We start from the raw sequence: 25,461 nt of genomic DNA on the forward strand, positions 1-25,461 counted from the left end.
TCAAGCATCTTTTCCTGTGCTTGTCGGTCACTCGTGTATCACCTTTGGAGACACGTCCGTTCACATTTTTTGCCGGCTTTTACTTGGGTGGTTTTCTATCGTTGTGAGAGTTGTGTATTCCGAACACTAGATCCTTCTCAGGGAGATTTGCCCCCGAAGGCTTTTACCGTTTTAGGTCTTAGGTTCGAGTTCACTTTTGCCGAGGGTTTAAGGGCCCAACGTGACTCTTCGGCATGTGGGCGTCCAGCCACCCCTCTGCAGAGTCGCAAAGGAAGGGTCTGTTTCCGGCTCTGGGCTCTACTCCTCAGTCCCCACTGTCTTCACTGCCACGGCTTCAATGCTCAGTCAAGGCTCGACTTCGTGGGGGCCACAGGGGAGCCTGAGAGCACGGCGCCCGCCGCCACAGAGCAGGGAGGCAGGCTGCTCAGGGCACGGCGCAGAGGCGCGCCGGGTGACCTGTGTGCCCCGTGTCCCCCACCCCCAGCGATACCCACAGCCCAAGGGGCAGAAGAAGAAGAAGATCGTCAAGTACGGCATGGGCGGCCTCATCATCCTGTTCCTCGTGGCCATCATCTGGTTCCCGCTGCTCTTCATGTCCCTCGTGCGGTCTGTGGTCGGCGTCGTCAACCAGCCCACTGACGTCACCGTCACCCTCAAGCTGGGTGGCTACGAGGTGAGCAGCCCCCTGCCTGGGAGGCGAGCTCGCCCTCCCGTGGCTGCTGGTGGCCTGGGGCGGGGGAGCTCCCCTAGCGCCACGTCACCGTGTCCCCACCGCCAGCCCCTGTTCACCATGAGCGCCCAGCAGCCGTCCATCGTGCCCTTCACGCACCAGGCCTACGAGGAGCTGTCCAAGCAGTTTGACCCTCACCCGGTGAGTGCCCCCCCAAACGCAGACGCCGGGATGGGAGGGGGCCTGGCTGCGCCCCGCTGAGGTGCCGCCCTCCACCCAGCTGGCCATGCAGTTCATCAGCCAGTACGGCCCCGAGGACATCGTCACGGCGCAGATCGAGGGGAGCTCCGGGGCGCTTTGGCGCATCAGCCCGCCAAGCCGGGCGCAGATGAAACGGGAGCTGTATAACGGCACCGCTGACATCACCCTGCGCTTCACCTGGAACTTCCAGAGGTGCGTCCCGGGAGAGGAGGGGCTGGGCTGGTGGGGAGCACGCCCGTGGGGGGTCACACCGCGTGCTGTCGTAGGGACCTGGCCAAGGGCGGCACGGTGGAGTACACCAACGAGAAGCACACCCTGGGCCTGGCCCCCAACAGCACCGCCCGGAGGCAGCTGGCCAGCCTGCTGGAGGGCACCTCGGACCAGTCCGTGTGAGTGGGGCCTGGGGGCCGGGGGGGCTGCGGGAGGGCTGGGCTGGGCCTGACCTGCCGGCCTCCTCCCCGCAGGGTCATCCCCCACCTCTTCCCCAAGTACATCCGTGCCCCCAACGGGCCTGAAGCCAACCCTGTGAAGCAGCTGCAGCCCAGTGAGTGGGGCGGGGGTGCCGGGGCGGGGGCGCCGGCCGTGGCCTCGGCGCCGGCCTGACGCCTCCTGGTTCCGACCCAGACGAGGAGGCCGATTACCTCGGCGTGCGCGTCCAGCTGCGCAGGGAGCGAGTGGGCTCGGGGGCAGCCGGCCTCCTCGAGTGGTGGGTCATCGAGCTGCAGGACTGCCAGGCTGACTGCAACCTGCTGCCCATGGTCATCTTCAGTGACAAGGTCAGCCCGCCCAGCCTGGGCTTCCTGGCCGGCTACGGGTGAGTGCGGCGGGGCCAGGGCGTGGGGTTGGGGTGCGGGCCGGGCCGTAGCCCCGACACGCACTCACCCGCCCACCTGCAGCATCATGGGGCTGTACGTGTCCATCGTGCTGGTCATCGGCAAGTTCGTGCGCGGCTTCTTCAGCGAGATCTCGCACTCCATCATGTTTGAGGAGCTGCCGTGCGTGGACCGCATCCTCAAGCTCTGCCAGGACATCTTTCTGGTGCGGGAGACGCGGGAGCTGGAGCTGGAGGAGGAGCTGTACGCCAAACTCATCTTCCTGTACCGCTCGCCCGAGACCATGATCAAGTGGACGCGCGACAAGGACTAGGGCCGCTGGCGGCGGGGGCGGAGCCTCGTCCCGGCCCCCGGGCCCTGATGCCGCTGTCACCGGAAGCTGCGGCCCCCGGCCCGGCACAGCACTGCTGTCTCTTCCCGCCCTCCCTGCAGGGCCCGGCGGCCCGGCGCCCCCTCCCCACTCGTACTGTAGAGTTTTCTAATTAAAACCTTTTTATTTATACAGACGGGGGGTCACAGGCCAGCCGCCCATCCTTGCCTTCCTGCTCTGCCTAGGGTGAGGCCTGGGGCCTCGTGGCCCAGGCGCCGGTCCTCGGGCTCAGCTCTCGCCAGGCCGTGCGTCCTCGTCCTCACGGTCCTCCAGTAGGTACTCCTGGATCTGCTCAGCCTCGGCCCTGGGGAAGCCACACGGTGGGAACCGAGACCCGGAAGGACCCCTCCTAGCCACCCCCCGCCCACCCCAGCAGAGCGGGCAGTACCTCTGGCTGCGGAGCTGGGCCTCGGCCAGGATGTAGGGTGGCAGGGGGTCCAGGGAGGGCTGCAACAGAGAGCTGACGGTGCCAGGGCTGCGCGGCACAAACCCAGGCCAGTGCCCACCTGCCCCTCACCCGGGGGAGAGGCTTCCACTCACCAAGTCCTCCATGTTCACACGGCAGCCGTAGCACAGCTGCTCAATCACACGGGCCCGGGGGTCCTCCTCCCTGCGCGAGCAGAATGCGCTGAGCGCCGCTCCTGCCCTCAGCAAGGGCCCGAGGGCACCCCCTCCCCCGTGCAGCCGCGAGGGGCCGACCATGGGGGGTGGGGGCTGACGGGACAAAGCAGGGACTCACGTCCTGCAGCAGTGCCGGGCCCCGCCCATCCCGGGGCAGCAGCAGGACACGGTGGGCGCCTCAGCCTGTGCGACGGGGGGCTGCGTCTGGGGGAGCTGCGAGGAGGTCTGAGCCCCAAAAGCTGTGGCACTGTCTGCAAGCAGAGGGGAGCTGAGGGGACCTCGGGGGCCGCGGAACCCCAACACCTGCTCGCCGGTGCCCCTCCCCCGGCACCCTGTGAAGGCGAGGACACACCAGCAGTGTCGACATCCAGCACGCACATACAGAGCAGGCAGCGGGGGCCGGGGGTGCCGGCAGCACAGCCATCCCTGGGCGCCTTGACCAGTTTCTCGCTCGTCCTGGGGGTGGGGGACAGGGCAGCGTCGGCTGGGGGGCTCCACTCCCTCCCAGGCACCCCTCCCAATACCCACACACGCCCACCTGTACACGGTGCTGACCGTGGAGGGGAACTGGGCCTGCAGCCTGAGGATGAAGGCCTCCATCAGCCGGTGGATGCTGGCCCTTTCGGGGGCCTAGAAGCCATGGGACAAAGGGGCCAGTCAGGGCCTCCTGAGAGCAGGGAGCACGGGCTCCTCTGCACCACCAGCCCGAGGGTCTGTGCTGGAGCCAGCCAGGGTCCCTGCTCTAAAGCGCTTCTGTCGTTAGACAAAGCATCCCTGACAAAGGTCATGCTGCCCCCACTGTCCCTCCCCCACGTGCATGACCCCCAGCTGGGCACCCTCCTCCCCCGAGAGCCCCCCCTTCCCGGAGGGCACGACACGTGGCGCGGGCACCGCTGACCTTGGTGTCAACGGCCGGCGTGAAGACGGAGGGGACGGCAAACAGGCGGTTGTAGAAGGCGACCTCCTTAAGCGTGTGCTCACGCATGGGCCGCACCACCACCACGTCGCCGTGTCGCTCGTCTGAGAAGCCCTGGGGGTGGGGGGCCCAGCGTTCCCTGCCGCCCGCAGCTGACCAGCTCACAGCACCCCCCCTTCCCTGCCAGCTGGGGGGTCACGGGCTCCCCCTGCCTCACGGGCAACCCGACTCAGGAGACACCGCGTGGAGAAAGGGGCCAGGAGGGTGGGGACGGGGCCCTGGGCAGTCTGCAGGCGCACCGTGTCCCAGGCGAGGAAGGCCCCTCTCCCCAGTGCCAGGCTGGTCATGAGCTTGATGGCCAGGCGGGTGCAGCTGTCCCCCATCATCACCTTGGAGTAGCCATGGGTCCGGGCCACGTGCAGGATCAAGTGGGTCCTGCAGGGCAGGGCAGGGCAGGGGGTCTCAGGGGCCCAGGGAGGGCCAGAACTCCGGGGGGCAGGGTAAAGAGGGTCTCAGGAACTGGGTGGGGGGGACGGGGCTGGCACCCTGGGGTGGCAGGGGACTCACCGCAGTGTCCGCAGAAGCTCCTCCTTGGCCGTCAGCGTCTCCACTGAGCTGAACAGTGTGGACAGAGCCTCAGTCTGGCCGGCTGTGGGTGGCCCAGCCCGTATCGGGGGGCGCGGGGGGCAGGGCAGGCTCCGCTGCTCCTCGCCCAGGGCGTGCTGCTGCTGCAGGAAACTGTCCACGGCCGCCTTGTAGGCTCCCTCGGTCCCCACCGGCTCCCGGGCAGAGCAGCGCAGCACAGAGGGCGGCAGGCCGAACACCTTGTGTGTGTATTTGGGGGAGGGGGGGCGGGGAGCGCGTGAGGGCCAGCCCACTCCACGTGGGGGAAGCAGGCCCGCACCCCTCGTGGACACCCAGCAGTCACCCCCAGGCGCTCTAACAGGGACAACCTGCCCACCTCTTCCAAGGCAACGATGTGCCACGGGAAGCCGACGCTCTGCAAGACCAGCTTCGCCTCGGCCACGGTTTTTGCTCTGTCCTCCGGGCTCTGGCCACAGGCTGCTCCCTCTGAGAACCTCAGGCAGAAAGGAGAGTAAGGTCAGGGCCAAGGCCGTTGCACCCTGGAGGGCAGCAGTCTCTGGACGCTGACCTGTCTCCTTGGGGGCATTTTCAGAGTGGCTGGTGGGTTCTCTGTTTTGGTTGGGGAGAGAAGGGGGGCAGAGAAGAGCAACGAACTCCCCCTTCTCACTCAGTGCCCTTGACCCTGTGACAGACGCCAGGCAGACGCTCCTGCCCAATCCTGGACGGTCTGAGATTTAAGACAGCAGCGGTGCTGCCTGTCGAACACGGGCATCGTCTTGAGAGAAACGCCCCCGCCAGGGCTTTGTGTGGGCACAGCGCCAGCCGTCAGTGGGCCCAGCCGAGCGCCACGGCCCGGGAGGAGAAGCAGCCACACGTACCATCGACGTAGACAACCCCTGGCACGAAACGCAGTCTCTTGGCAGAATCTCGACTCAGGCCCTGGGGTGGACATGAGAGGGCCTCAGGTCCACAGCCAGGCGCTGGACAGAGCCGGGCGGGCCGCTGCTCTCGCACCCTCCGGCCGGGGCTAGGGGACCAGGAGGCAAGCGCAGAAGGCCGAGCACAGAAGCGCTGTGCCAGAGCCCTGGGCTGCCTCCCATTAGCCCTGGGACAGACTGCCCCACAGCCCCTCACAGAGCCCAGGGAATCCGTGCGTGTCCCACGCGGGCCGAGGCCTCCGACGCCCAAGCTGGGCCTGCCGGGGCACCGCCCCCATGCCCCCCGCCGGTCTCTCCACCCCTCTGCCACCCGGCCGCGCCCCGGCTCCTCCGGGTCTCCCCTCAAACTTCTCAGGGAAGCCACCCTGACCCCCACCAGAACCAGGCCCTCTAGGCCCCTGAAATGCCTGCTCGTTTCACCGTCCTGACACACCACCAGGACTGCGGGGAGGGCCCTGGGCCCCGGGACACTCTTGAGGGGCGCTCTGGCGTGGCACACACGGCTTCCCAGCAACGTGTTTCTAACGCAGTCCAGCAAAGGGATGGGGCGCTAAACCGGCACGTGGCTGGTCACTCCGGACACCGCTTCCAGGGCCTGTGCCCATTGTGCACACGTCCCAGAGCCCTCGGGCGTCCTAGCTGGGGAGTGGGCCTTTCTCCCCAGCCCCAAGCAAGAGCCCCTCGGTGCCAGCCCCCCACCCGGGAGCTCGGCCGGGCACAGCAGGAGGATGGCATGCAGGCGTACCTCAAGGACCTGCCAGAGCATGGAGCTGGACGAAGGCCCCCCGGACCACGCCAGGAGCACCTGGGGGAGAAGCAGCATCAGCAGAGGCACCGTGCCCCCAACATGCCCCACCCCCTGCCCACGGGCATCCCTGGACGTGAGGCCACCCCCCGAGTCCAGGCGTGCGGGATGCGGCTGGGACAGGCCACCTGCGGGAGGGGGCGCCACACCCTACCTTCTCCCCCGGGAAGATCAGCCGGTTCTTTCCAAGCACGGCTCTGAACTTGTGGACGTAAAACGCCTTGAAACAGTCCCTGCAACACAGACCACCAGCAGCTGCGGCAACGCTGCCCAGGCCACCTGCCCGCCACGAGGGTGGGGAAGCTGTCCGCCCCTGCCTCGTAGGAGGACAACCTGATGCTCCGCCGGGTGACATTCTCTTTTCGCAACCTCCACCCTTCAAAGCAGTGTCTTGACGTCGAGGCTGTGCCCAAAGACTGGCGAGGGGAGCTAGGGTTGAGGGGTTCTCACCAACTGTGGCTGCCCCAGGATGAGCCTCACATCACACAGGAAGGCCCGCTTGGGTCACCCCCCAATTCTCACCACCCGCTTGGGTCACCCCCCAATTCTCACCACCCGCTTGGGTCACCCCCCAATTCTCACCACCCGCTTGGGTCGCCCCCCAGTTCTCACCACCCGCTTGGGTCACCCCCCAATTCTCACCACTGTGAACCAACGCCTGAGGGGCCCAGAGCCCAGGCAGCTCCTGTACCTGCAGCTACTCAGGAAGGCCCAGCTGGCAGAAGGGATGGAAGGGCATGCACAGGGCAAGGCCACCCTGACCCTTCTCTAGGCAGAGGAGCTGACCCCTTCCAAGACCCCCATGGGGAGGCACTGAGCAGGCTGTGGGGTCAGGGGACCATCCTAAAGGCCCACACTGGCCTCTAGAAATGCCCAGGAGGCTCCCACAAACGCGGAGAACCATAACTTCGACAGGGCCTGGAACTCTGCATTCTTGGTCAGCCTTCCAGCTGAGCCTGGGGCTCACCAGGTCAGAGGTTCTTAGCCTTGGCCGCACATGAGAATCACTCAGGCCGACCACGTCAGGATGTATCAGGTGAGACCCAGGCACCCACGTTTAAAAGCTCCCCAGTGCCGCTCCCTGGCAGTCCAGTGGTTAGGACTTGGCACTCTCACTGCCGTGGCCCGGGTTCAACCCCCGGTTGGGGAACTAAGATCCCGCAAGCCGCACGGGATGAGAGGAAGGGAAGGGGAGGGAAGGGAAGGGAGAAGAGGGAGGGAGGGAAAAAAGAAACAAACGGGGACTTCCGTGGTAGTCCAGTAGGTAAGACTCCACGTTCCCAATGCCAGGGGCCTAGGTTCGATCCCTGGTCGGGGAACTAGATCCCACATGCTGCAACTAAAAGTCCACATGTGGCAACTAAGAAGTCCCCATGCCACAACCAGGAAGCCTGCATGCTGCAATGAAGATCCCGCATGCCGCAACTAAGACCCAGCACGGCCAAAATAAATAAACAAATGCTGTATATAAAAAAAAGAAAAAAGTGTAAAAAAGAAAAGAAAGAAAGAAGAAAAGAAAGAAAGGAAAAAGAGAGACAAAAAGACAAAGATGGGAAGGAAGGAAAGGAGAAACGGAAGGGAGAGAGAAAGAAAGGGAGAAAAAAAAAGAGAGGGAGAAAGAGAGACGGAGAGACAGAAAAGAAGGAAGGAAAGGAAAAAAGGGAAGAAAGGGAAGGGAGGGAAAGGAAGGAAGAGAGCGAGCGAGAGAGAAAGCAGGCTCGCTCCCCAGCAGGCAGCCAAGGCGGCGGAGCAGCACGGCCCCAGGGGAGCGGCCCCGAGCCCGGGGCTCTGCCCCCACATCTCCTTCCTTCTTCCTGTGCGGACGTGCTGGTATCACAGCAGTCCCCTCAGCGCCGAGCAGGCACTGCTTACGAACTGCCGACCAAACACCCCGAGGCACCTCTGTGGATGGTAACTCAACTCGGTTTTGGCAGCAAATCACTGGGGCTCCAGGGACCCCAGGAGACCAGCCATGGGAGTGACTCCTGGAAGGTCATGGCCCAGGGAGGCTCCTCAAGCAGACACAGATGCTCAGGGCGGCAGAGAGGACCCCGTGGCTGCTGCACCCATGTCTCCCCAGCACCACTAGCCTCCTGAAACCACATGCGCCCTGTGGGTCAGGCAAGGCCAGGGTTTCCGACATGCTGAACCTCTCCGTCACTGAGGAAACTTGCTCAAAACGTAGATTGCCAGAACCTGCAACCTGGAAAATCAGCCTCCCACCTCTTCCCGGGACTAAGCAAGCGGGGGAGGGGGAGCTTTGAGCCCTGAAGGAGTCACTGCGGCCTCGCTTCTTACCTGTGAGTTCTCCAAGCAGACTGGAGAGATAATCGTTTCTAGATGCTCTTACGTGCTTAAAGCAGTGACTTCCTTGCCTAAAACGTTATTTCCTGATGGCACACACCAAGTCTACTAGGCCCCCCCAAAGATAGGCAGCTATGAGAAAGTCTGGGGAAAACAACTTATTCCGTCCCTTCGGTTTCTCTTTTGGAAACTTAGAAAGCAGAGTCCAGTACTCTGGAAGACCAATTTAAAAATGTGAGCCCATCACTCATTCAACATGCGTTCGTTCGCTATGCAAAGCATGCCTCGTCACCAGAAATCCCTAGGTATAAAACGGGAGACAGGCCCTGCCCTCGTGGAGCTACGAGTCCAGTGAACGTGATCAGACATTGGAAGTTATGATTCAAAGGCGATGCGACAGGGCCACAGAGAGCCTCAGATAAAACGGAATATGCTCAGGCCTCTCTGGGAAGAAGCCCCTGCTGTCCAAAGGTCCTCCCAGAGCTGGGAGAAGGCTACAGCCCACCTTCCATCCCTCTCTCTCTCTCACAAGTCAAACAGCATCATGAAGAGCACCTGCCAGAGACCCCAGGCTGCTCCAATCTGCCCCTATATGCGTTCCAGCTGCCCCAAAGAGCTCTTCCCGCACACCACGCTCCACTTTCACTCCCAAGTCTCCCCCTAAGCTCCATCCATACCTTCCTGCCACCTGACCAATGGCTGGATGATGGGAGAATGGCACTCACACAGGAAACCTGCACACACACAGACATGCCAGCAGGACGTCAGAAGCAGGAGTGAAGTGGTAAGATGCTTTCAAAAGCAAGAAACAAAGCCACAGGGCTTCCCTGGTGCTGCAGTGGTTAAGAATCCGCCTGCCAATGGAGGGGACACAGGTTCGAGCCCTGGTCCGGGAAGATCCCACATGCAGCGGAGCAGCTAAGCCCGTGCGCCACAACTACTGAGCCTGCGCTCTAGAGCCCGTGAGCCACAACTACTGAAGCCCACGTGCCACAACTACTGAAGCCCGCGCACCTAGAGCCCGTGCTCTGCAACAAGAGAAACCACCACAATGAGAAGCTTGCACACCGCAATGAAAAGTAGGCCCCGCTCACCTCAACTAGAAAAAGCCCGCGCACAGCAACGAAGACCCAACACAGCAAAAAATAAATAAAAAAATAAAATAAAATTAATTAAAAAAAAAAGACAAAGCCACAGGTAGGGGGCAGTCCTGGTTACTGAGTGAGACCGTGTGTACCAGGTCGCCTGCCACCTCCATGCCTCACCTGCAGAAAGCATCTCCGGCTCGGATCACCACGACAGGCAGGCCTTCCTTGCACTTCACACACTTCTGCTCACGGCTTGAGACGTGGGGGGGAAGAGAGAACAGGAACACAGGTTACACCCCTCTCCCGGGGGCTTCAGGGAGACCGTAGCCTGTTTCTCACCCCAAGCTGTTGTACGAGAGGTCACTGGCGGCGGCGGGCGGGGGCGCCGCACCACACAAACCACGGCTTGTATCTTATCCAAGCTACCACTCTGGGGAAAGACCAGGGCCCTAGAGAGATTTCAGTCTGTTAAAGCTAGCTCAGTGGGCTCAATCTCTCAGGGCCTGGCACAAGAGAGACAACTCGCTCTCTGCGGCCCTGGAAGGGAGAAGTGGAGCCAGTGGGTAGAAGGGACAGGGAGGCCGACTTTCCTCGCCTCCCTGTAAGGACAGCTTGGTCAGCAGCGAAGCCGTCCCACTGGCTGCAAGAATTAGAGGTGCGAGAGCGCACAGTGTTTACCACGGGCTTGCCAGGCACTCTCCGGGTGCTGCGGAGCGAGGTCCCTCCCCGACCTGAGATTCCGGGGCTCCTGGGCCCCGCCCTCGGAAGTCTCCTGGCCTCCCGGGGCCCTGAGCGCAAAGCGCGGGCCGGCCCCTCGGGGCAGGGCTCGCCGTCTGCGGGAGCGCCGGAAAGAAAGCGGCGGGTGCGGCCGCCCAACTCTTACCCGGGCCGTGGCGGCGGCTGTCCCGCGGGCGCCCGATAGTCCTCGCCCACCTCGCACATGGCTGCTCCGTGTCGCGTTACACGCGGCGGCGGCGCGCCCTGACTACCTCACCAAGGCGCCGGCGCGGCCGTGACGCGCGGGCGAGGGGCGGGCGCTCCGTATGACGTCATCTCGGCGCCAGCGCGGCCATGACGCGCGGCCGGGGGGGGCGGGCGCTCCGTATGACGTCAACTCGGAGCCGGCGCGGCCGTGACGCGCGGCCGGGGGGGGCGGGCGCTCCGTATGACGTCAACTCGGAGCCGGCGCGGCCGTGACGTGCAGGCCGGGCCGGGCCGGGCCTGGCCGGGACAGGGGCGGCGGCGGCGGCGGGCCGGGCCCCGGGATGGCGATGTTCCGCAGCCTGGTGGCCTCGGCTCAGCAGCGGCAGCCGCCGGGCGGGCCCGCGGGCGGCGACAGCGGCCTGGAGGCGCAGTACAGCTGCCCCATCTGTCTGGAAGTCTACCATCGGCCCGTGGCCATCGGCAGCTGCGGACACACGTGAGTGCGCCGGCCTCCGGGAGGCCGCGGGGTCGGGCGCCGCTGCGGGGAGGGCTCTGCAGCCGCCTTGGCGCGCGAGGACTCGCGCAGCGCCGTTTCTGCCCTCTGGGCGCGTCCATCCGCCTCAGCCCAGCCTCCTGCCCGCCCGCCCGCCCCGGGCTCTCGATCCGATCACCCCGTCGGCAGACAGGACCGACCTGCAGCCCTGCCCGGTCTCTAACGGGCAGTGCCCGGGGCCGCTGACGGCATAGATGAGCCTCCCCGGGGACTCACAGGGCAGCGGGCACGACCTCTGCCCCGGTCGCCTTCCATCTGGTCCCGTGGAGACTGGGGTGGGCAGTTGTAAATAAATGCTTTGTGCCTTTTGCCGTCAACTCTTTTTTGGACCCGCTGTCTGCTTGTCTTGACTGCAGAGGAGTTCCCTAAAGTTTGGGCAGGGGCTTGTTTGGAGTCTGGTGCTGTTTTGTTCTGATGGAGAACTTGGGTCACATCGATCATTGAGCAGCCAGGCAGGCTGGCCCTCGGGGGACCAGATGCCACACATCTTGCTAGGGTTTCCAGCTGTGTCAGGGCCGGGTTGTTTCAGGAACAGAAACCTGAGGATGTGGCTCTCCTCCCAGCCAAGTGCTGCACTCAAGGCTTCTGGGAGCTGCCAGCCTGTTTAGGAGGGGGCTGAGATCACAGTGTCGGCTCTCCAACTCTCTGGAGTGGCTGAATAATACAGCTCTTGAGTGAAATTAGCAGGGTGGGGAGAGGGGGCAGGAGGGCTTCGCTGCCAGCAGAGCTGCTGAGGAGGTGGGGCCGAGATTCACCCAGGCTCGGTGTTTGAACATTTTGCAAACAAAGGCAGATGACCTGGAAGGTTCCTGATACAAAGAGGGAGTTGTAGCCGCTGGGAGTGTGTGCTGCTCATCACCCAGGGAGGTGGCAGGAACCGTGTCAGGAGCCAGCAAGCCTTCACACACACACACACACACACACTGGCAGGCAGCACGGGGACCTACCTGCCCACACGGGGAGAGCACCGCTGACTCGTCCTGAAGGCGCTGTGCCTCACGTCTTCATGCTGCGTGTGGCGTTTCCGCAGGGGCAGCCCCTGCACAGCACTGCTCTCGTCAGCACACAGCAGTGGGTGTTGTCAAGTGTGTTCAGCTTCTTCCAGCCCATCACTGAGAGAGCTGTAGTGCTTGTCCCAGGCCCAATTTTAGAAAGCCTTTCCTGGGCTTCGGGTTGGTATCAACACTCACCCAGCCCTGGGCTGTGGGGTTTCAGGCCTCTGGTCAGCACAAATCTGTTTTCTATTGTTCCAAATAAGTCTTTTCTTAAAAGGTGGTTTTCAGAATACAGATATACACAAACTGCTGTGCAAGCGTATTCTTCTATAAACCCCACTCCCCCGTGCTCTTCTTGGCAGAATCTGTCCCCTCTTCTCCTGTTTCTGAGGCTGGTCCTGCAAGAGCCTCTTCTTCAGCTTCTGCCTTAAAAAGACTTTCTCCCTGGCTCTACCTGCTGGTGTAAACAAACCTCCTGGCTGTTCCATCTCTGCCTCTTACTTTCCATAAGTTTCTTTTCCGGTGTTTTGAAGGCATGTGTGCAAATGAACGTGAAAGATTTAAAGACTCACATCTCTCCTTCTAAAAAGTCTGTTGGTGGTCTGGTTATCCACCCCGCACCCCGCACCCCCACCCCCAGCTCCCTAACTGTGGCAGTCTCCTTCCACAACATAGGTTTTCTGGAGGTGACGGCAGCCCTGCCAGGGGCCGAGACTCATGCTCCGGCACGAGACAGAAGGGGACAGGTCACAGGGAGGGCTTTTGAGCAGGAGCCCAGAGGCAGGAGGTGCCTCGGTAGAGAGTGTGGAAGCGCTCCCATGAAGTCCCCAGGGGCCCCAGACAGAGCCAGTGATCTGTCACACTCAGGGGACGGCCTGGGCGGTGAGCCACATCCAGAACCAGAAGCTGCCCGGCTGTTTCTTTTTTTCTTTTTATAAAGGAATTTAGCCTTGTATGGCTTCCTCTTTTTTTTAAAAAAAAATTTATTTATTTTATTCATTTTTGGCTGCGTTGGGTCTTTGTTGCTGCGCGCGGGCTTTCTCTAGTTGCGGCGGGCGGGGGCTACTCTTCATCGCGGTGCGCGGGCTTCTCATTGCGGTGGCTTCTCTTGTTGCGGAGCACGGGCTCTAGGCACGTGGGCTCAGTAGTTGTGGCTCACGGGCTCTAGAAGTGCAGGCTCAGTAGTTGTGGCTCACGGGCTTCAGTAGTTGTGGCACGCGGGCTCAGTAGTTGTGGCGCACAGGCGTAGTTGCTCTGCGGCATGTGGGATCTTTCTGGACCAGGGCTCAAACCCGCATCCCCTGCATTGGCAGGTGATTCTTAACCACAGTGCCACCAGGGAAGCCCTGTCCAGCTGTTGCTGACCCTCTGATGAGGCCTCCCTGAGGGCCAGTGTTTGGTTCCGCCGGGGCTGCCCCCAGCCTCTGTACCTCTTCTGTCACTCCCTCTGGTCAGTGTTGTCACACTGTCCCTGTGCTGAAGTGTCCCCACATGCAATTTGTTTACGAACAAAAGTTGTAGAAAAATTGAAATACTCGTGTTTAAGGAGACTCGTAGGGAATGGTGCTGACATGCTTTCTGAGTCCTCCCCACTTGCACAGCCCTGGGAGGCAGGTGCTGTTACTCTTTCTGTACAAGGAAAAGGAAAGCAGAGCGGCCGGGTGTGGTTCCCAAGTGTCGTGGCAAAGCCGAGGTTGGAGCTCAGGCTGCCAGACCTGGACAGCCTCACAGCCCATCTCCCCGTGGCACTTTCAGCGGCCACAGCACCTAGCACTCCTGCACCAGTGCCCACAGAGACCCGGGACACTGAGCTTTGCCAGGCCAGGAGCGGGCTTCTCCGCTCAGGGTTCTCAAGGCCTCTGTCCCTCCAGCTCATGGCCCGAGAGCCCTGGGTCCCAGGCGGCTCCCCTGCGCCTGTGCTGGGGGCGCAGAGCTGGGGCAGCAGGGAGTGCCTGCAGGGGGAGGGGCCTCGGGGCACTTGGTTCTGCGTCGGGCTCCTCAGGGGCCCAGACAGAGGCCAGCAGTGGGGCGGGCTGCTCAGGCAGGGTCCGCCCTGCTTCCCGAGCCGCAGCTTCCCTGCCTCCCCTGCTGGAGGCACCCTTCACCTCGACCCGAGGCCGACTCGTCCTGAGTGTGCTCCGGGGCCACAGCTCCAGGGCACAGCACCCATCGTTCACAGCGCACAGTGTGCTGGTTCCTGGGGCAGCCACAGCGGGGAGCAGCCCTCACCACAGTCCGTCTCAGAACGCCCTCATCACCCCAGAAAGAAACCCCATGCCCGCCCCCACCCCGGCGACCACTGGTCTGCTTCCTGTCTCTGTGGATCTGCCCATTCAGGACGTTTCTCATAGACCATGTGGCCTTTGTGACCAGCTTATTTCATGGAGCACGTCTTCGGGGTCATCTGAGCGCCAGCATCCATCCGTGCCGCGCTCCCTTTGGGCTGAGTGGTGTCCCATCGTAAGGGTCGGCCGCCTTCTCTGTGTCCCTCGCCCGTCAGTGGACGCTGGGCTGGCTCCACGGCTCTCGTGAGCGGTGCTGCCGTGAGCGCCCCGGGCGGATTTTCCCCCGGCCTCCCCGTGGCGACCGTGGAGCCAGCACTTTCCTCCAGTGACAGGGCGACACGCGAGGCCTGCCCCGGCTGCTAGGCCAGTTGGCTCCTGAGACCAGTGAGAGGGACGGCCCTGGAGGACCTGCGGGAGCGCCAAGGGGTGGGCGCTGCTGGTAGCGCCTGGTGGGCCCTCGACAGGTGCGGAAAGTGACGGGTGGGCAGGAACAGGGTGTCAGGAACCCTGCGCTTTCTGATGGGCCTCAGGCCCAGCCTGGCCTTCCCTGTGTGCAAAGAGCGGCACCCACGGTGACGAGCCCGTGGCGGCTGCACGGAAGCCAGCGTGCAGGAGGAGGGCCTCGGCGTCACCCGCGCTGCCTCCTCCCACAAGGAGGTGAAAGTCTGAGGCAAAAGGACAGGGACCCCTGAGCTCAGCTGAGCCACCCGTGTGCTCGGGGAACGTCCTCGCGTCCCGCAGGCCCAGCCTGCTGGACGCACGCAGAGCGGTGCACACCCCGACACCTCGCGGGTTTCTTGCAGGCCGCCAAGTTGCCGCCTTTCTCGTGGGGCCGAGCGCTTGCTCTTCTGGGCCGTGGAGCCTCCACTCCACGGCTCCCGTCTCTGCTAAGCGGTCCCCTTGGCGCTTCCTGCAGAGGTGGACCGAGCTGGTCCTGCGGTCAGGCTCCTGGCCCTTCTTGCCCCCACTCAGAGCGTTCGACCCGCTGCCCACTGCCCACCGGGCAGCGCACGCTCTTCTGCAGCACTGGGGTGGTTGTAAACGCCAGCTGCCGGGGCCAAGCACACACGGGGTGCCGGGACGTGTACCTCACGACACGGCGTCTCCAGGGACGTGGCCAAGAGCTCAGGGCCGAGAGGGGCACAGCCCTTCTGCCACTACGCCTCTGCTCAGGCCGAGCCAGAGCCCTTCTTGCCTGGGGAGAGGGCACTGTCCCAAGGCTGGTGACACTCCCTGGCCAGCTTTGGCCCTGCTCCATCCAATGAGTCCTGGGCCCTGGGGCCCTGCGGTTTCCTCTCACCACTGTTAGTGATTTTACTCCCCAGAGTTTCGTGGGTAGAGGGTCTCCAAGGTCCCCCATGCTGTCCTGGAGTCCCCTGAGGTGGCGTCATCACCACCAGGGCCTGGTAGTTGGGCCCTGGGCCTCCTGCAGCCAGAGCTCTTGCTGGGACCAGGGCTGCGGGGCCAGCATGGGACCTGGGGGGGTCACAGCTGCAGCTCAGCCCTCATCGCAGGATCGGCAGGAGGGTCCCGGAAGCCCACGGCTGGGCAGGGACCTGGGTCATCTTCTAGCCAGACGGTGCCCATCCAGCCCGTAGGACCCAGGCCCAGCAGCTACTGCTGAGGGAGGGGAGCGCAGCCCTCAGGCCCACGTCTGCCCTGCAGGTTCTGCGGGGAGTGCCTCCAGCCGTGCCTGCAGGTGCCGTCCCCCCTGTGCCCACTGTGCCGCCTGCCCTTCGACCCCAAGAAAGTGGACAAGGCCGCCCACGTGGAGAAGCAGCTTTCGTCCTACAAGGCACCCTGCCGGGGCTGCAGTAAGAAGGTACCGCAGCCCCCCTGGCCCGGGGGGCTCCGATGGGCGCGCAGGGGAGCTGGGCACGGGCCACCTCCCTTCCCTGTTGAGCAGCCCGCCGCTCCGCTCGCTTCCTGCGGGCCCTGCGTGTGGCCTGGGCTCCGGGCTGTGGCTGGCGCAGGGACACAGGCTGAGCTGAGCCCACCCTGATGCAGCCTCGACACCCCAGTGACCCTCGCACTGCAGGCGGCGACCGCAATGGGGCCCGGCCCGCACCCGCTGCCCCCTCAGGCGGGCACACCACTTGGTGGGGGACCCAGCCCGGCAACGGAGTTTGAACTTAGGTTTTCAGATTTTGCCATCGCTCGGGTTAACGAGTTCTTCCGCGTTTTCACGTAGGCAGCAGCCCTGTTGCTTTATCCTCAAGGCCGAAGGTCAGACTGTCCAGGGGCCGCCCCGAGCTCGCCGTGAGGGGCTGCCGTGGCCTCCTTCAGGCGCACGTGCCCCTCCCTCCCGGCGTGAGAGCGGAGCAGGCTGTTGGCTCTGGTGTGAGGCGGCCCCCACCCTTGGCCTCGGTTCCGTCCACACGTGCGGGCCCGGGGGGCAGGCTTGCTCAGTGTCCCCGACCCTGGGCAGAGCCGGGGGCCGGGCCGGCATCAGGAGGACCCCGCATGGAGGCGGCTGTCCGCCCTCCCTCTCCGCCGCCTCGGTCCTGGGAACTAGGCTCCTGTGTGCGCCACCCGGGAGGGCTGCCGGGCCCCTTCCTGCTCCCGGTCACTCCCGCCTGCTCTCTGCAGCCGGCGCGCCCTCCCCGGCCCTGCGCTCAGCCGGTTCCAGCCTTCGGCCAGAGCGGGCCACGCGGGCAGCCGAGAAGCTTGTATCTTGTTCGGTTTCCTACCTCTTGGTAAAGAGTTTGCTGGACGTTCGACTGTCCAGAATTTTGCCTGCTGGCTCCCGTTACAAGGGGTATTTTTTCCCAAATAGACACCCTCCCTGTCCCCTCGTGGGCCGCCCCTCGCCTGCAGCTCCCCAGGGACCGGAGGCGCACTGCCCCCCGCACGGCCCCAGCATGAAGCCGTGAGCGCCTGCTTCTGGGTGCGGCTCAGCCGCCTTCGGGTCCGGAGTCTGTGTCTCCCTCACTCGGCCTCCGGGCCCCACTTCCGCAGCGCTGCTGGGCCGGGGCATCGGGAGCCTGAGGCCCAGGCCCGCTGCCCGGCCCCTCCCCTTCTCTCCTCCCCAGGTGGCGCTGGCCAAGATGAGGGTGCACGTTGCCTCCTGCGTGAAGGTCCAGGAGCAGATGGCCAACTGCCCTAAGTTCGTCCCTGTGGTGCCCACGTCCCAGCCCATCCCCAGGTGGGCCGCCGCGCCGGGGCCCCCTCCGTGGGGCAGCTCCGGGCCTACCTCGCGGGGTGGGCGGTGGGGCCTCGCCCCCTGCGGGTAGGGGACCCCAGGAGGGCCCAAGCCAGGCCCCCACGGCTCACCTCCCAGCAGGGACGCACGGTCCCCAGACAGGCTGGGGCTGGTCAGACACCTCCTCTCAGGGTGGGCAGCCGCGTCGGGGAAGCAGGGGGCCCGGGGTTAGGCGGCGGGAGGTGCAGAGGGGGCGGGGCCCCACGGCAGCTGCGGCCCACAGGGTGGGGGAGGGCGAGCCGGCCGGGCTGTAGGAAGGTAGGTAGTGCCACTCACCCCCCACCCCGCCCCAGCGCCGTCCCCAACAGGTCCACCTTCGCCTGCCCTTACTGTGGTGCCCGCAACCTGGACCAGCAGGAGCTGGTGAAGCACTGCGTGGACGGCCACCGCGGCGACCCCAACCGCGTGGTGAGCCCGCCCGCCAGCCCGCCCACCGGGACCCTTGCCCCGCGCGCCCGGCCCTCCCAGGCCCTGTAGGCTCACCGGCCCGCTCTGTCCCAGGTGTGTCCCATCTGCGCGGCCATGCCCTGGGGCGACCCGAGCTACAAGAGCGCCAACTTTCTGCAGCACCTGCTCCACCGGCACAAGTTCTCCTACGACACCTTCGTGGTGGGTGCCCTCCCCTCCCCCTCCCCCGGTGCCGGTGGCGGGCAGGTCCACGTGGCCACTAGAGGCCCGGGGGCTCTGGGGCTGTGCAGACCAGGCCCACAGCGGCCCCCTGTCCTGCGGGTCCCTCACCGCTGGGCCAGCGAGCTCTCCTCACGCGGGGCCTCCTCTCGGGGAGGCGCCATCGCAGGGCCACCATCTCCCCAGCTCTGCACCGGGGCCTCGGCACACAGACCCCTCCACGGGGGACAGGCCCTTCCCGCGGGGAAGAGCCACGGGGACTTTTGTCGCCGGGAAAAACTCCGGCTCTTCCTCTCCCTCTCCCACCTGCGGTCCCCACCTGCAGACCCTCCTGCAGGCCCTCCCCTCCTGTGCGCCCCCAGCCCTGCTATGCTCGTCCTCCGCCAGCCTCCAGCCTCCAGGCACCAGACCCTGTGGACTCGACCCCTCCTCTCCTCCGCCTGTGCCTGGTCCCGATGGGTGGATGCCACGGGGATCCCTGGCCTCTGCTCATCTCAAGCCCCGTCCTTGAGTCTGAGGGGAAAGGACAGCTCCGATTCCGGGCGCCCAGCCCACCCAGCCCTCAGTCACTGGGCGTGGTGTCCTCGGGGCGGCCAGACCATCCCCGCAGAGCGTTCACCACACAGCGCCCGGGACCCCGGGACCGTGCGGGGCCAAAGGGGGGCGGGGAGACCGGACGCGGCAGAGCCGGTCCGTGTGAGGTGACCGGACCAGGGCGGGGGGCTCGCCCTGAGAGGCCCCGGCGCCCCCGGCCCAGCTCCGCTCCCTGTCTTCCAGGACTACAGCATCGACGAGGAGGCCGCCTTCCAGGCCGCCCTGGCCCTGTCTCTCTCCGAGAACTGAAGGCGCGGCCACTGGCCCAAACCCCCCCGCCTCGAGGGACAGGCCCCGCTGGTTCCGGCGGCCCAGGCCTGCCTGGGAAGGCGCCTCGAGGGCCGTGGGGGCCTCACTGCTGCAGGAGGAGAGGCCGCGGCCCCGTCGTCACCGGCTCTTCGGTGCTTCGGGCTGAGCAGGTGGCCTCGGGGGGCCGGCCACTGGGACGGAGTGTGGCCACTGTCTGTGTCTCAAAGCCATGATGTCCTCCCTGCAGAGAGGACCCTTCAGGCCCTGCCGCGCCCACAGGCCCCGGCACTGAGCAGGGAAGCGCGGAGGGGGCCCCGGCCCAGCACCTGGCAACGCTTCCCCCTCGCGTGCTTGGTACTGGCTTTTGTGATACCTAGAGGTTCCACGCTTTTCTATATTATCCGGTGTGATGACCTTTTCACGTTTTCTAGAGCAAAGACAGAGCAGTTACCCTTCATATTGCAATATCTGTGTTTGACTAGGAATAATAGTATTTTTATGGAACGTTTACAAAATTATATTTTTTAAAAAAAAACAATAAAAAACGAATGGTTGTGGGATTGGTAGGGGGAGGGGAGGAGAGACGGGGCAATCGCTGTGGGCGGGGACCGAGGTGGCCACGTCCCCAGGTCCCCTTGCCGTTCCCCAGGGTCACTGTGATAATAACGGGAAGAAATCCCAACGCCCGGCCACTTGCAGTGGCGCTGTGTCTGCTCCTGGCCTCCCGCCTGGGTCTTGGCCTCGGCCCTGCTGTCACTGTTCCAAAGCTGACCACCGCCCGCCCCCGGCAGGGCCACCCCCAGCAGTGGCAGAGCGCGGGGGCCGGGGCAGTGACCAGGCAGTTCAGAAGATGCTCGTCGGCACCCTCGTTTGGTTCATGGCATAAATTATTGCTGTCTTTAAAAAAAATTTAAATAAAATGTCTCAAAGCATCTCTAGCGACCTGGCTGGTGCGTTTCCTTCAGTGAATACTAAAGGCAGAGGGCCAGAGTGCGGTCATCAGACCGTCCTCCGCTCGAGGTCCGCGGGCACGTGTCTGTCCCCAGGCAGCTCCAGCTCAGAGCACAGCTGGCCTCGGGGCCCCGCGGAGGCCGTTTCCGCGTCTGGGATGAGCTGGGCCGCGGCCCCTGCTGGTCCTGACCGCCCCCCGGACCCTGTTCCCCTCAACCTGTGCCCTCACTTGCCGGCCTGGCCACCTCTCCCTGCGACAAGCCCGGGCCAAGGTTTCCTGGGCAGCGGCGCTCACCTCCTCATCCTGGGATGGGGTCCACCTGAGGCCGGCAGGCTGGGCACCGTCCTGAGCTCCCCTGGCCGGGGTGGTCTGAACGGGGCTGGTGCTGGGGCCCAGAGGTGGCTGTGGTGGCCTACAGGTGGCCTTTGGGATGCCACTGGGGTGAAGCCCCACTGTCATCCCCCCCCAAGTCCCCGTGCTGCAGCCGCTCTCCCCACTGCTGGCTCGAGGCGTTCCTCTGCCTCCCCGGGCAGCCTGCCTGGTGCCCCAGCGTGTGCCCTCATTCCCCAGGCTGGCACCTGGCCCTCCTCTGAAACATCCACCCAGGGACGGTGGTCTCGGGCCACCATCAGTGCCATGGGCCCCTGCTGTTCCCAGTCACCACAGGCCTTTAAAAGCTGACAAGAATCACCTGCTGGGCTGTGCCAGGTGGCTGGTCATCAGAGCGAGGCCAAGCCCCTGCCTCGCTCTCCTTGTCTGCCTCCCCACGTAGTGTTCTGGACCCTTCCTCTATGGAGAAAGCGGATCTCCTGAGCTCGACCGTGGCAGGGCTGGGCAAGCAAAAGTCTCCACGAGAGAAGAGTTGTGACCTGGGGTGCGTTACCCCCCTTCAGAACCCTTTGTTAGGAGCCACTGGCCCACCCTCTCCTCTGACCGCTCTTTGACCCCACCAGCCGAGGATGCCACCTGCCAGCCTGTCCTTTCTGCCGCCTTCCAGAAGAAGGCCCGTGACATGGTCCCCGGGGGGCCACCCGGGCCCAGCCTCAGCCTCCCCCAGGGCTGACGGGAAAGGAAGGGTGTGGCTGAAGTCCCCCTCCTGCAGGAGGATGGGGGAGCTGGGACCTCGGCCGCCAGGGAAGTGCACCTCCTGCCCTGCCCTGCCGACCAGCCTGCCAGGCACACGGCCCCCAAGTGCAAACTCAAGGCCACGTTCCCAGGCCTCACCGAGTGGGGAGAGGGATGAGGGCCCATCAGCACCCAGGGGAGCCTCGGCCAGTCCCCTGGGGCCTGGAGCCAGTGGTGGCAGCGCTGGGACAGCCAGTCTCCAGATGCCAGGTGCAGACGCTGCCCCGTCTCCTTTCCCCCACCCCCAGCTTAGCACCTCACTGCCCCATGACCCTCCCCTGTACCCGGCTGCCCTCCCCTCGTCCAGGACGTGTTGCTTCTTCCCCCGGCGCTGCCAGCACATCTCATCTGGGACGTGCAGCGGCTGTGGTTCTGGGCTGTCACTCGGGCCCATATCCCATCCCCAGCTAACCCTCCAGCCCTCAGAGCACAGCTGTCTGTTCACCACCTGGACGCCAGCCAGGCCTGTCCGCTGCCTGCCCGCTGCCTGGGCGAGGATGGTGCTGCCCTCACACGTCCGTCGTGACCCTCGGCGCCCACGGAGTCCTGGGGGCAGCTTCACGGCTGTCTCGGCAGGTCCTGACCCCACCGGTGCCCTCGAGGAGGTGATGCCCGGTGACTGTCCCCACGTCTCACCCTGTGGAGGCCTCAGCACCCACCACGTCACCACATCACCGAGGGCTCCTGGCCACAGTGGGGCCCCAGAAGGGGCGGAGCCAGGAGCACAGGCTGGTGGCTAGTCCCCTCCCCCGCCCGAGGACGCCTGCCAAGCTCAGCCCCCTCCAGGCCCCCCCAGAGGCCACGGAGGCCAAGAGCCACAGGGCAGCACCCACACGTGGCCTTGATCTCGTCCCTTCCGCCCTGGGCCCAGGACGCACGGGGCCCTGGGCACGTGGCCGCTCGGCGACTCGGCGTCCAGGACGGACGCCAGGGCGGAGCACCGGGCGAGCCCCGACGCGCTGTGGGGCTGCGTGGGAGCTGGATCTCGGCAGACGCCGCAGCGTCCGGCGAGGACACCTCAGGCTGAAGCCCGCAGGACGCCGCTCTGAGTCTGGATGAAAGGTGAGGTGGAGGTGGGAGGCCCGGACCCCGAGCGACTCCAGGGCGTCCCTGACGGGGGGGCCGCACACCCTCTCCTCCCCAGTCACACGACGGCCTGGGGGGTCCGCACACACCCTGCCGCCTAGACGGCGCCGCCGGGTCCCTGGGAACCCGTGACCTCGGCCATCAGGACGGAGACAGGCAGCCAGCACTCCTGAAGGCAGGGCGCCCAGAGCACGAGCGCCTGCCCCAGGGCCCCCGAGGACTGGCCACAGGTGTCACCTCTGGGTCTTGCAGGAGCCGCGCCTCCGAGCTCTGGGCGCTGAGTGGAGAAGGGTGGACGGAGAGGCCAGGCGCGGCCACGCAGCCCCCAGCGGAGGGGCCTCCCGAGAGGCCCGGCCCCTCACGGGGGTTGCAAAGCAGGCATGCCTTCAGGAAATACAAGCGTGCCCGGGGGCCTGGCAGCAAACCGCAGACACGCGCGTCTACTCCTCCCACCTCGTCCAGGGAGGCCAGCTGCCGCAGAGGGCCAGGCCCGCCCCTCAGCCCTCGGGTGGGGCCTCGGGGTCCCTCTGGCGCGGGGCCACCTCCTGCCAGCTCGCTGCCCCCGTTCCACAGGGGAAGAAAGAGGTTCTGAGCCCTTAGGACCAGTGGAGGGCCCCAGGGCCGCACCTTGACAAGCCCCCAAGCAGCCATGGGGCCTGAGGCCTGCGGCCCAGCAGGGAGGGCGCACCCTCGGGACACAGCGGGCGGTCGGGCGGCAGTCTCCCGGTGCTGACGCCCAGGCCGCGGCGCCTCCTTCTGGACCCTCACACACTGGGGCTCCCCACGTCTGCCCGCGAAACACGCGCCCAGGAAGGATCCTTGAACTCACTCACCACAAGGCAGCAGGGACCGACAGGCCCAAAGCCGCCACCACACAAGTGGGCCTGAGGCCACCTCCCCAGCGGTGCACAATCAACCCCCCGCCAGCAAAGCTTCCGCGCCCAGCGTCCGTGGTCTGTGTCTGTGCTGCTCCCACCACGCCGCCAGGGGCCGGGACCTGACCTGGAGGTGCCGGCGGGAGCTCCGGGGACGTCAGGCCCCTTCTGGTCCCGGAGAAGAGAGCTGCACAGCCCGTGACCCTGCGGTCTCTCCAGCAAGTTTCTGGGAACGAGGGCCCAGCGCCACACGCGGACAGGGAAGGAGCTCCGAGAGGATGGTGTGGGGTCCGGAGCTGGGACCCGAGCCGTGCGCCCACAGACTCTCCCCTCCAGGCCCTGGGCCCACCCGCTGCCGCCTGACCGCTGTGTCACACAGAACCGCTCCTGTGACCTCACACGCACACACAGACGCGTGTGCACACCCGTGTGCGTGTGCACATCAGGGCGCAGACCTGCACACACGCACATACCCGAGACTGACACACGTGCACACACGTGCATCCCTCCTCAGCCCCCAGATCACCTTCCCGGGCTCAGCGTCTGGGGCTCTACTGTGTGTCACAGCTGTGGGGGAAGGGTCAGCGTTCCCTCCCTGAACCCCCATTTAAGAACCAAAATCACCTCCGACAACCAGGACCCAAGAGGGAACAGGCCGCTGGGAGCAGCTGGGAGTCCCCCTTCTGGGGGTGACCGAATGCACACTGGCCACCAATCTGCCCATGTGCCAGGAGCTGGAGCGCTGGGTCCGCGACCGTGAGCAGCAGCGGGGATGCCCCAAGGCAGGAGGTCCAGCCACACCCACCCTCCCATGACAAACACGCCACACACTGACACCGGGGGCCCCTGTCAGAGTCCTGGGACGGCCGAGCCCAGCTTCAAGGCCCAGCTCTGAGCGCTATTCCGAGTCCCAGAGCCAGGCCCACCGCGGGGCCTTTGTACCTTCACCCACGTGTCTACACTCGAGAGACCCCCAGGGAGGAGTGTGCCCGGGCCGCACTGTATGGGGGCTCCCGACGCTTTTCCATCTGGTCCGGCAGGCATTGCTGAGCCTCCACCACGGACCCGACCTCGTGCAGGTGCTGTGAGGGAAGGAAGGCGGTTCCCACCTGGCAGGCCCTCGGGCTGCATCTGACAGGGAGGGGGCGTCCACGCTGGGCCATGAAACCCAATTAGTAAAAAAACCAGACCCAATGGGATACAGGTGCACACGTACACGCTATGCAGACAGCCAAGCACCATCACCATACAAAGCACAGAAAAAGAGCACAAAAACACACCCATAAAAAGAAAGAGGGACTTCCCTGGTGGCGCAGTGGTTAAGAATTCGCCTACCAATGCAGGGGACACGGGTTCGAGCCCTGGTCCGGGAAGATCCCACATGCCGCGGAGCAACTAAGCCCGTACGCCACAATTACTGAGCCTGTGCTCTAGAGCCCGCGTGCCACAACTACTGAGCCCGCGTGCCACAACTACTGAAGCCTGCGTGCCTAGAGCCCGTGCTCTGCAACAAGAGAAACCACCGCAATGAGAAGTCCGAGCACTGCAACGAAGAGTAGCCCCTGCTCGCCACAACTAGAGAAAAGACCGCACGCAGCAACGAAGACCCAACACAGCCAAAAAAAAAAATTAATTAATTAAAGAAAGAAAGAAAACATCAACATAAGAGGAATTGTACCAATCTTACCTGGGCTCCGCTTGTTCAGCGTCTGATAGAGAGGCAGGCGGGCGGGTGGCCACAAGCCGACGTCGCCAAGTGTCAAGGGGAGACCCTGGGGTTTCTGCAGGAAGCGTGGATTTTGGTCCCTGCAGGTCCTGCTCTGGTGGAGAGCCCGGTTCCAGGAGGCCGGAGGGGAGCTGGTTTCCAACAGCGGGGCGCAGGGCTTAGCTGCAAGGCAAGGCGGTCGTGTTGAGGACAGAGGGACGCAGAGCAGGTGGGGACAGCCTCCCGCCTCCCTGGGGCTGCACAGGTGCGAACAGGGCAGACACTCGGATTTGCCTCTGTGAGTGGTACTCTGGTCTGGCCCAGACACAACCCTGTGAGTCACAGCCGAACAGTGAGTCTGTATGACCACAGGAGGGCAGTTCTGAGCAGTCGGCAAGGACCTCAAACCTCCCTTAGGGTCACTTGTTATGGCAGCCCTCGGAAAGAAGCACCCCACCGCAGAGGTGCTCTAAGGCCCCTTGGGGTCCCTGGGGCGTCTCCAGGATGAGATCAGCGGGTTCTCCACGGGAGTGCATGAGCGCCCCTCAAGAACATGAGTGCCCCTCCGGGGGTCAAGGAGGTCAGCCCCACACCGTGGGTGGCTGGGCGAGGAAGGACAGCGTGGGTGCAGGGCTGGCCCAGGTATCTGCAAGTGTCATCTACGTCTGGGACGGGGAGAAGGAAGGGAAGGTACACATGTTAAGCTTGGGAGGCCACGGAACAGGTGAACAAGCAGAAGGCAGCCACGTGCACGGCAACACGTTGCCAGGCCAGGCCGGCGGGAGAGACGCGCGCCTTCTCCCGCCTGCGCACCACCTGTCTACCCTTCCACACGCCCTAACCAAGCGGCAGACGCCCCTTGAGAGGCTGGAAGTGCCTGCCCGGGTCCCAATCCCAC

General features: G+C 64.8%; 3 protein-coding genes across 7 annotated transcripts in view; 2 read left to right on the top strand and 1 right to left on the bottom strand.

The window, feature by feature from the left end:
* Nucleotides 1–2,270, top strand: part of PIEZO1 (piezo type mechanosensitive ion channel component 1 (Er blood group)) — a 55,183-nt gene extending 52,913 nt beyond the window's left edge. Inside the window, exons 45-51 of the mRNA XM_082368513.1 lie at nt 485–673; nt 779–871; nt 951–1,123; nt 1,198–1,320; nt 1,396–1,475; nt 1,556–1,745; nt 1,828–2,270. Of these exons, the coding sequence (XP_082224639.1) occupies nt 485–673; nt 779–871; nt 951–1,123; nt 1,198–1,320; nt 1,396–1,475; nt 1,556–1,745; nt 1,828–2,077 (1,098 nt within the window). The 3' untranslated portion in view covers nt 2,078–2,270. The remainder of the gene's footprint in view (nt 1–484; nt 674–778; nt 872–950; nt 1,124–1,197; nt 1,321–1,395; nt 1,476–1,555; nt 1,746–1,827) is intronic.
* CTU2 (cytosolic thiouridylase subunit 2) lies at nt 2,239–24,733 on the bottom strand. Of its 4 annotated transcripts, none has more exons than XM_082368523.1 (15): nt 24,546–24,733; nt 9,569–9,643; nt 6,154–6,232; nt 5,940–5,999; nt 5,135–5,195; nt 4,633–4,742; nt 4,239–4,495; nt 3,971–4,106; nt 3,654–3,785; nt 3,294–3,385; nt 3,108–3,211; nt 2,874–3,006; nt 2,675–2,744; nt 2,523–2,581; nt 2,239–2,438 (listed from the first exon to the last, which is right to left on the bottom strand). In XM_082368523.1, the coding sequence occupies exons 4-15, from the start codon at nt 5,958–5,960 to the stop codon at nt 2,363–2,365; spliced, it is 1,251 nt and encodes a 416-aa protein (XP_082224649.1). In that variant the 5' UTR covers nt 5,961–5,999; nt 6,154–6,232; nt 9,569–9,643; nt 24,546–24,733; the 3' UTR covers nt 2,239–2,362. The 4 variants fall into 4 exon arrangements, with proteins under 4 accessions (XP_082224649.1, XP_082224647.1, XP_082224646.1 ...); XM_082368521.1 differs by lacking the exon at nt 24,546–24,733 and adding an exon at nt 10,275–10,418 and having other exon boundaries at nt 4,061–4,106; XM_082368520.1 differs by lacking the exon at nt 24,546–24,733 and adding an exon at nt 10,275–10,418.
* On the top strand, nt 10,557–19,752 carry RNF166 (ring finger protein 166). 2 transcript variants are annotated; one of them, XM_082368526.1, is made up of 6 exons: nt 10,557–10,811; nt 15,814–15,970; nt 17,181–17,377; nt 17,644–17,758; nt 17,852–17,959; nt 18,755–19,752. In XM_082368526.1, the coding sequence occupies exons 1-6, from the start codon at nt 10,657–10,659 to the stop codon at nt 18,818–18,820; spliced, it is 798 nt and encodes a 265-aa protein (XP_082224652.1). In that variant the 5' UTR covers nt 10,557–10,656; the 3' UTR covers nt 18,821–19,752. The 2 variants fall into 2 exon arrangements, with proteins under 2 accessions (XP_082224652.1, XP_082224653.1); XM_082368527.1 differs by having other exon boundaries at nt 10,562–10,811; nt 17,181–17,293.
* Nucleotides 24,734–25,461: the final 728 nt, after the last annotated feature.

The sequence above is a fragment of the Balaenoptera borealis genome (assembly GCF_965194805.1).
Source record: "Balaenoptera borealis genome assembly, chromosome: 19".
Taxonomy (NCBI): domain Eukaryota; kingdom Metazoa; phylum Chordata; class Mammalia; order Artiodactyla; family Balaenopteridae; genus Balaenoptera; species Balaenoptera borealis.

Excerpts from the sequence above, each read along its gene's own strand:
- CTU2 (XM_082368520.1), bottom strand. The coding sequence starts at position 10,333 with ATGTGCGAGGTGGGCGAGGACTATCGGGCGCCCGCGGGACAGCCGCCG. Across the intron at positions 4,107-4,238 it reads GAGCTTCTGCGGACACTGCG|GACCCACTTGATCCTGCACG; the intron begins GTGAGTCCCCTG and ends CCTGCCCTGCAG. Across the intron at positions 2,439-2,522 it reads GCCCAGCTCCGCAGCCAGAG|GGCCGAGGCTGAGCAGATCC; the intron begins GTACTGCCCGCT and ends TGGCTTCCCCAG.
- RNF166 (XM_082368526.1), top strand. The coding sequence starts at position 10,657 with ATGGCGATGTTCCGCAGCCTGGTGGCCTCGGCTCAGCAGCGGCAGCCG. Across the intron at positions 15,971-17,180 it reads GCCGGGGCTGCAGTAAGAAG|GTGGCGCTGGCCAAGATGAG; the intron begins GTACCGCAGCCC and ends TCTCCTCCCCAG. Across the intron at positions 17,960-18,754 it reads TCTCCTACGACACCTTCGTG|GACTACAGCATCGACGAGGA; the intron begins GTGGGTGCCCTC and ends CCTGTCTTCCAG.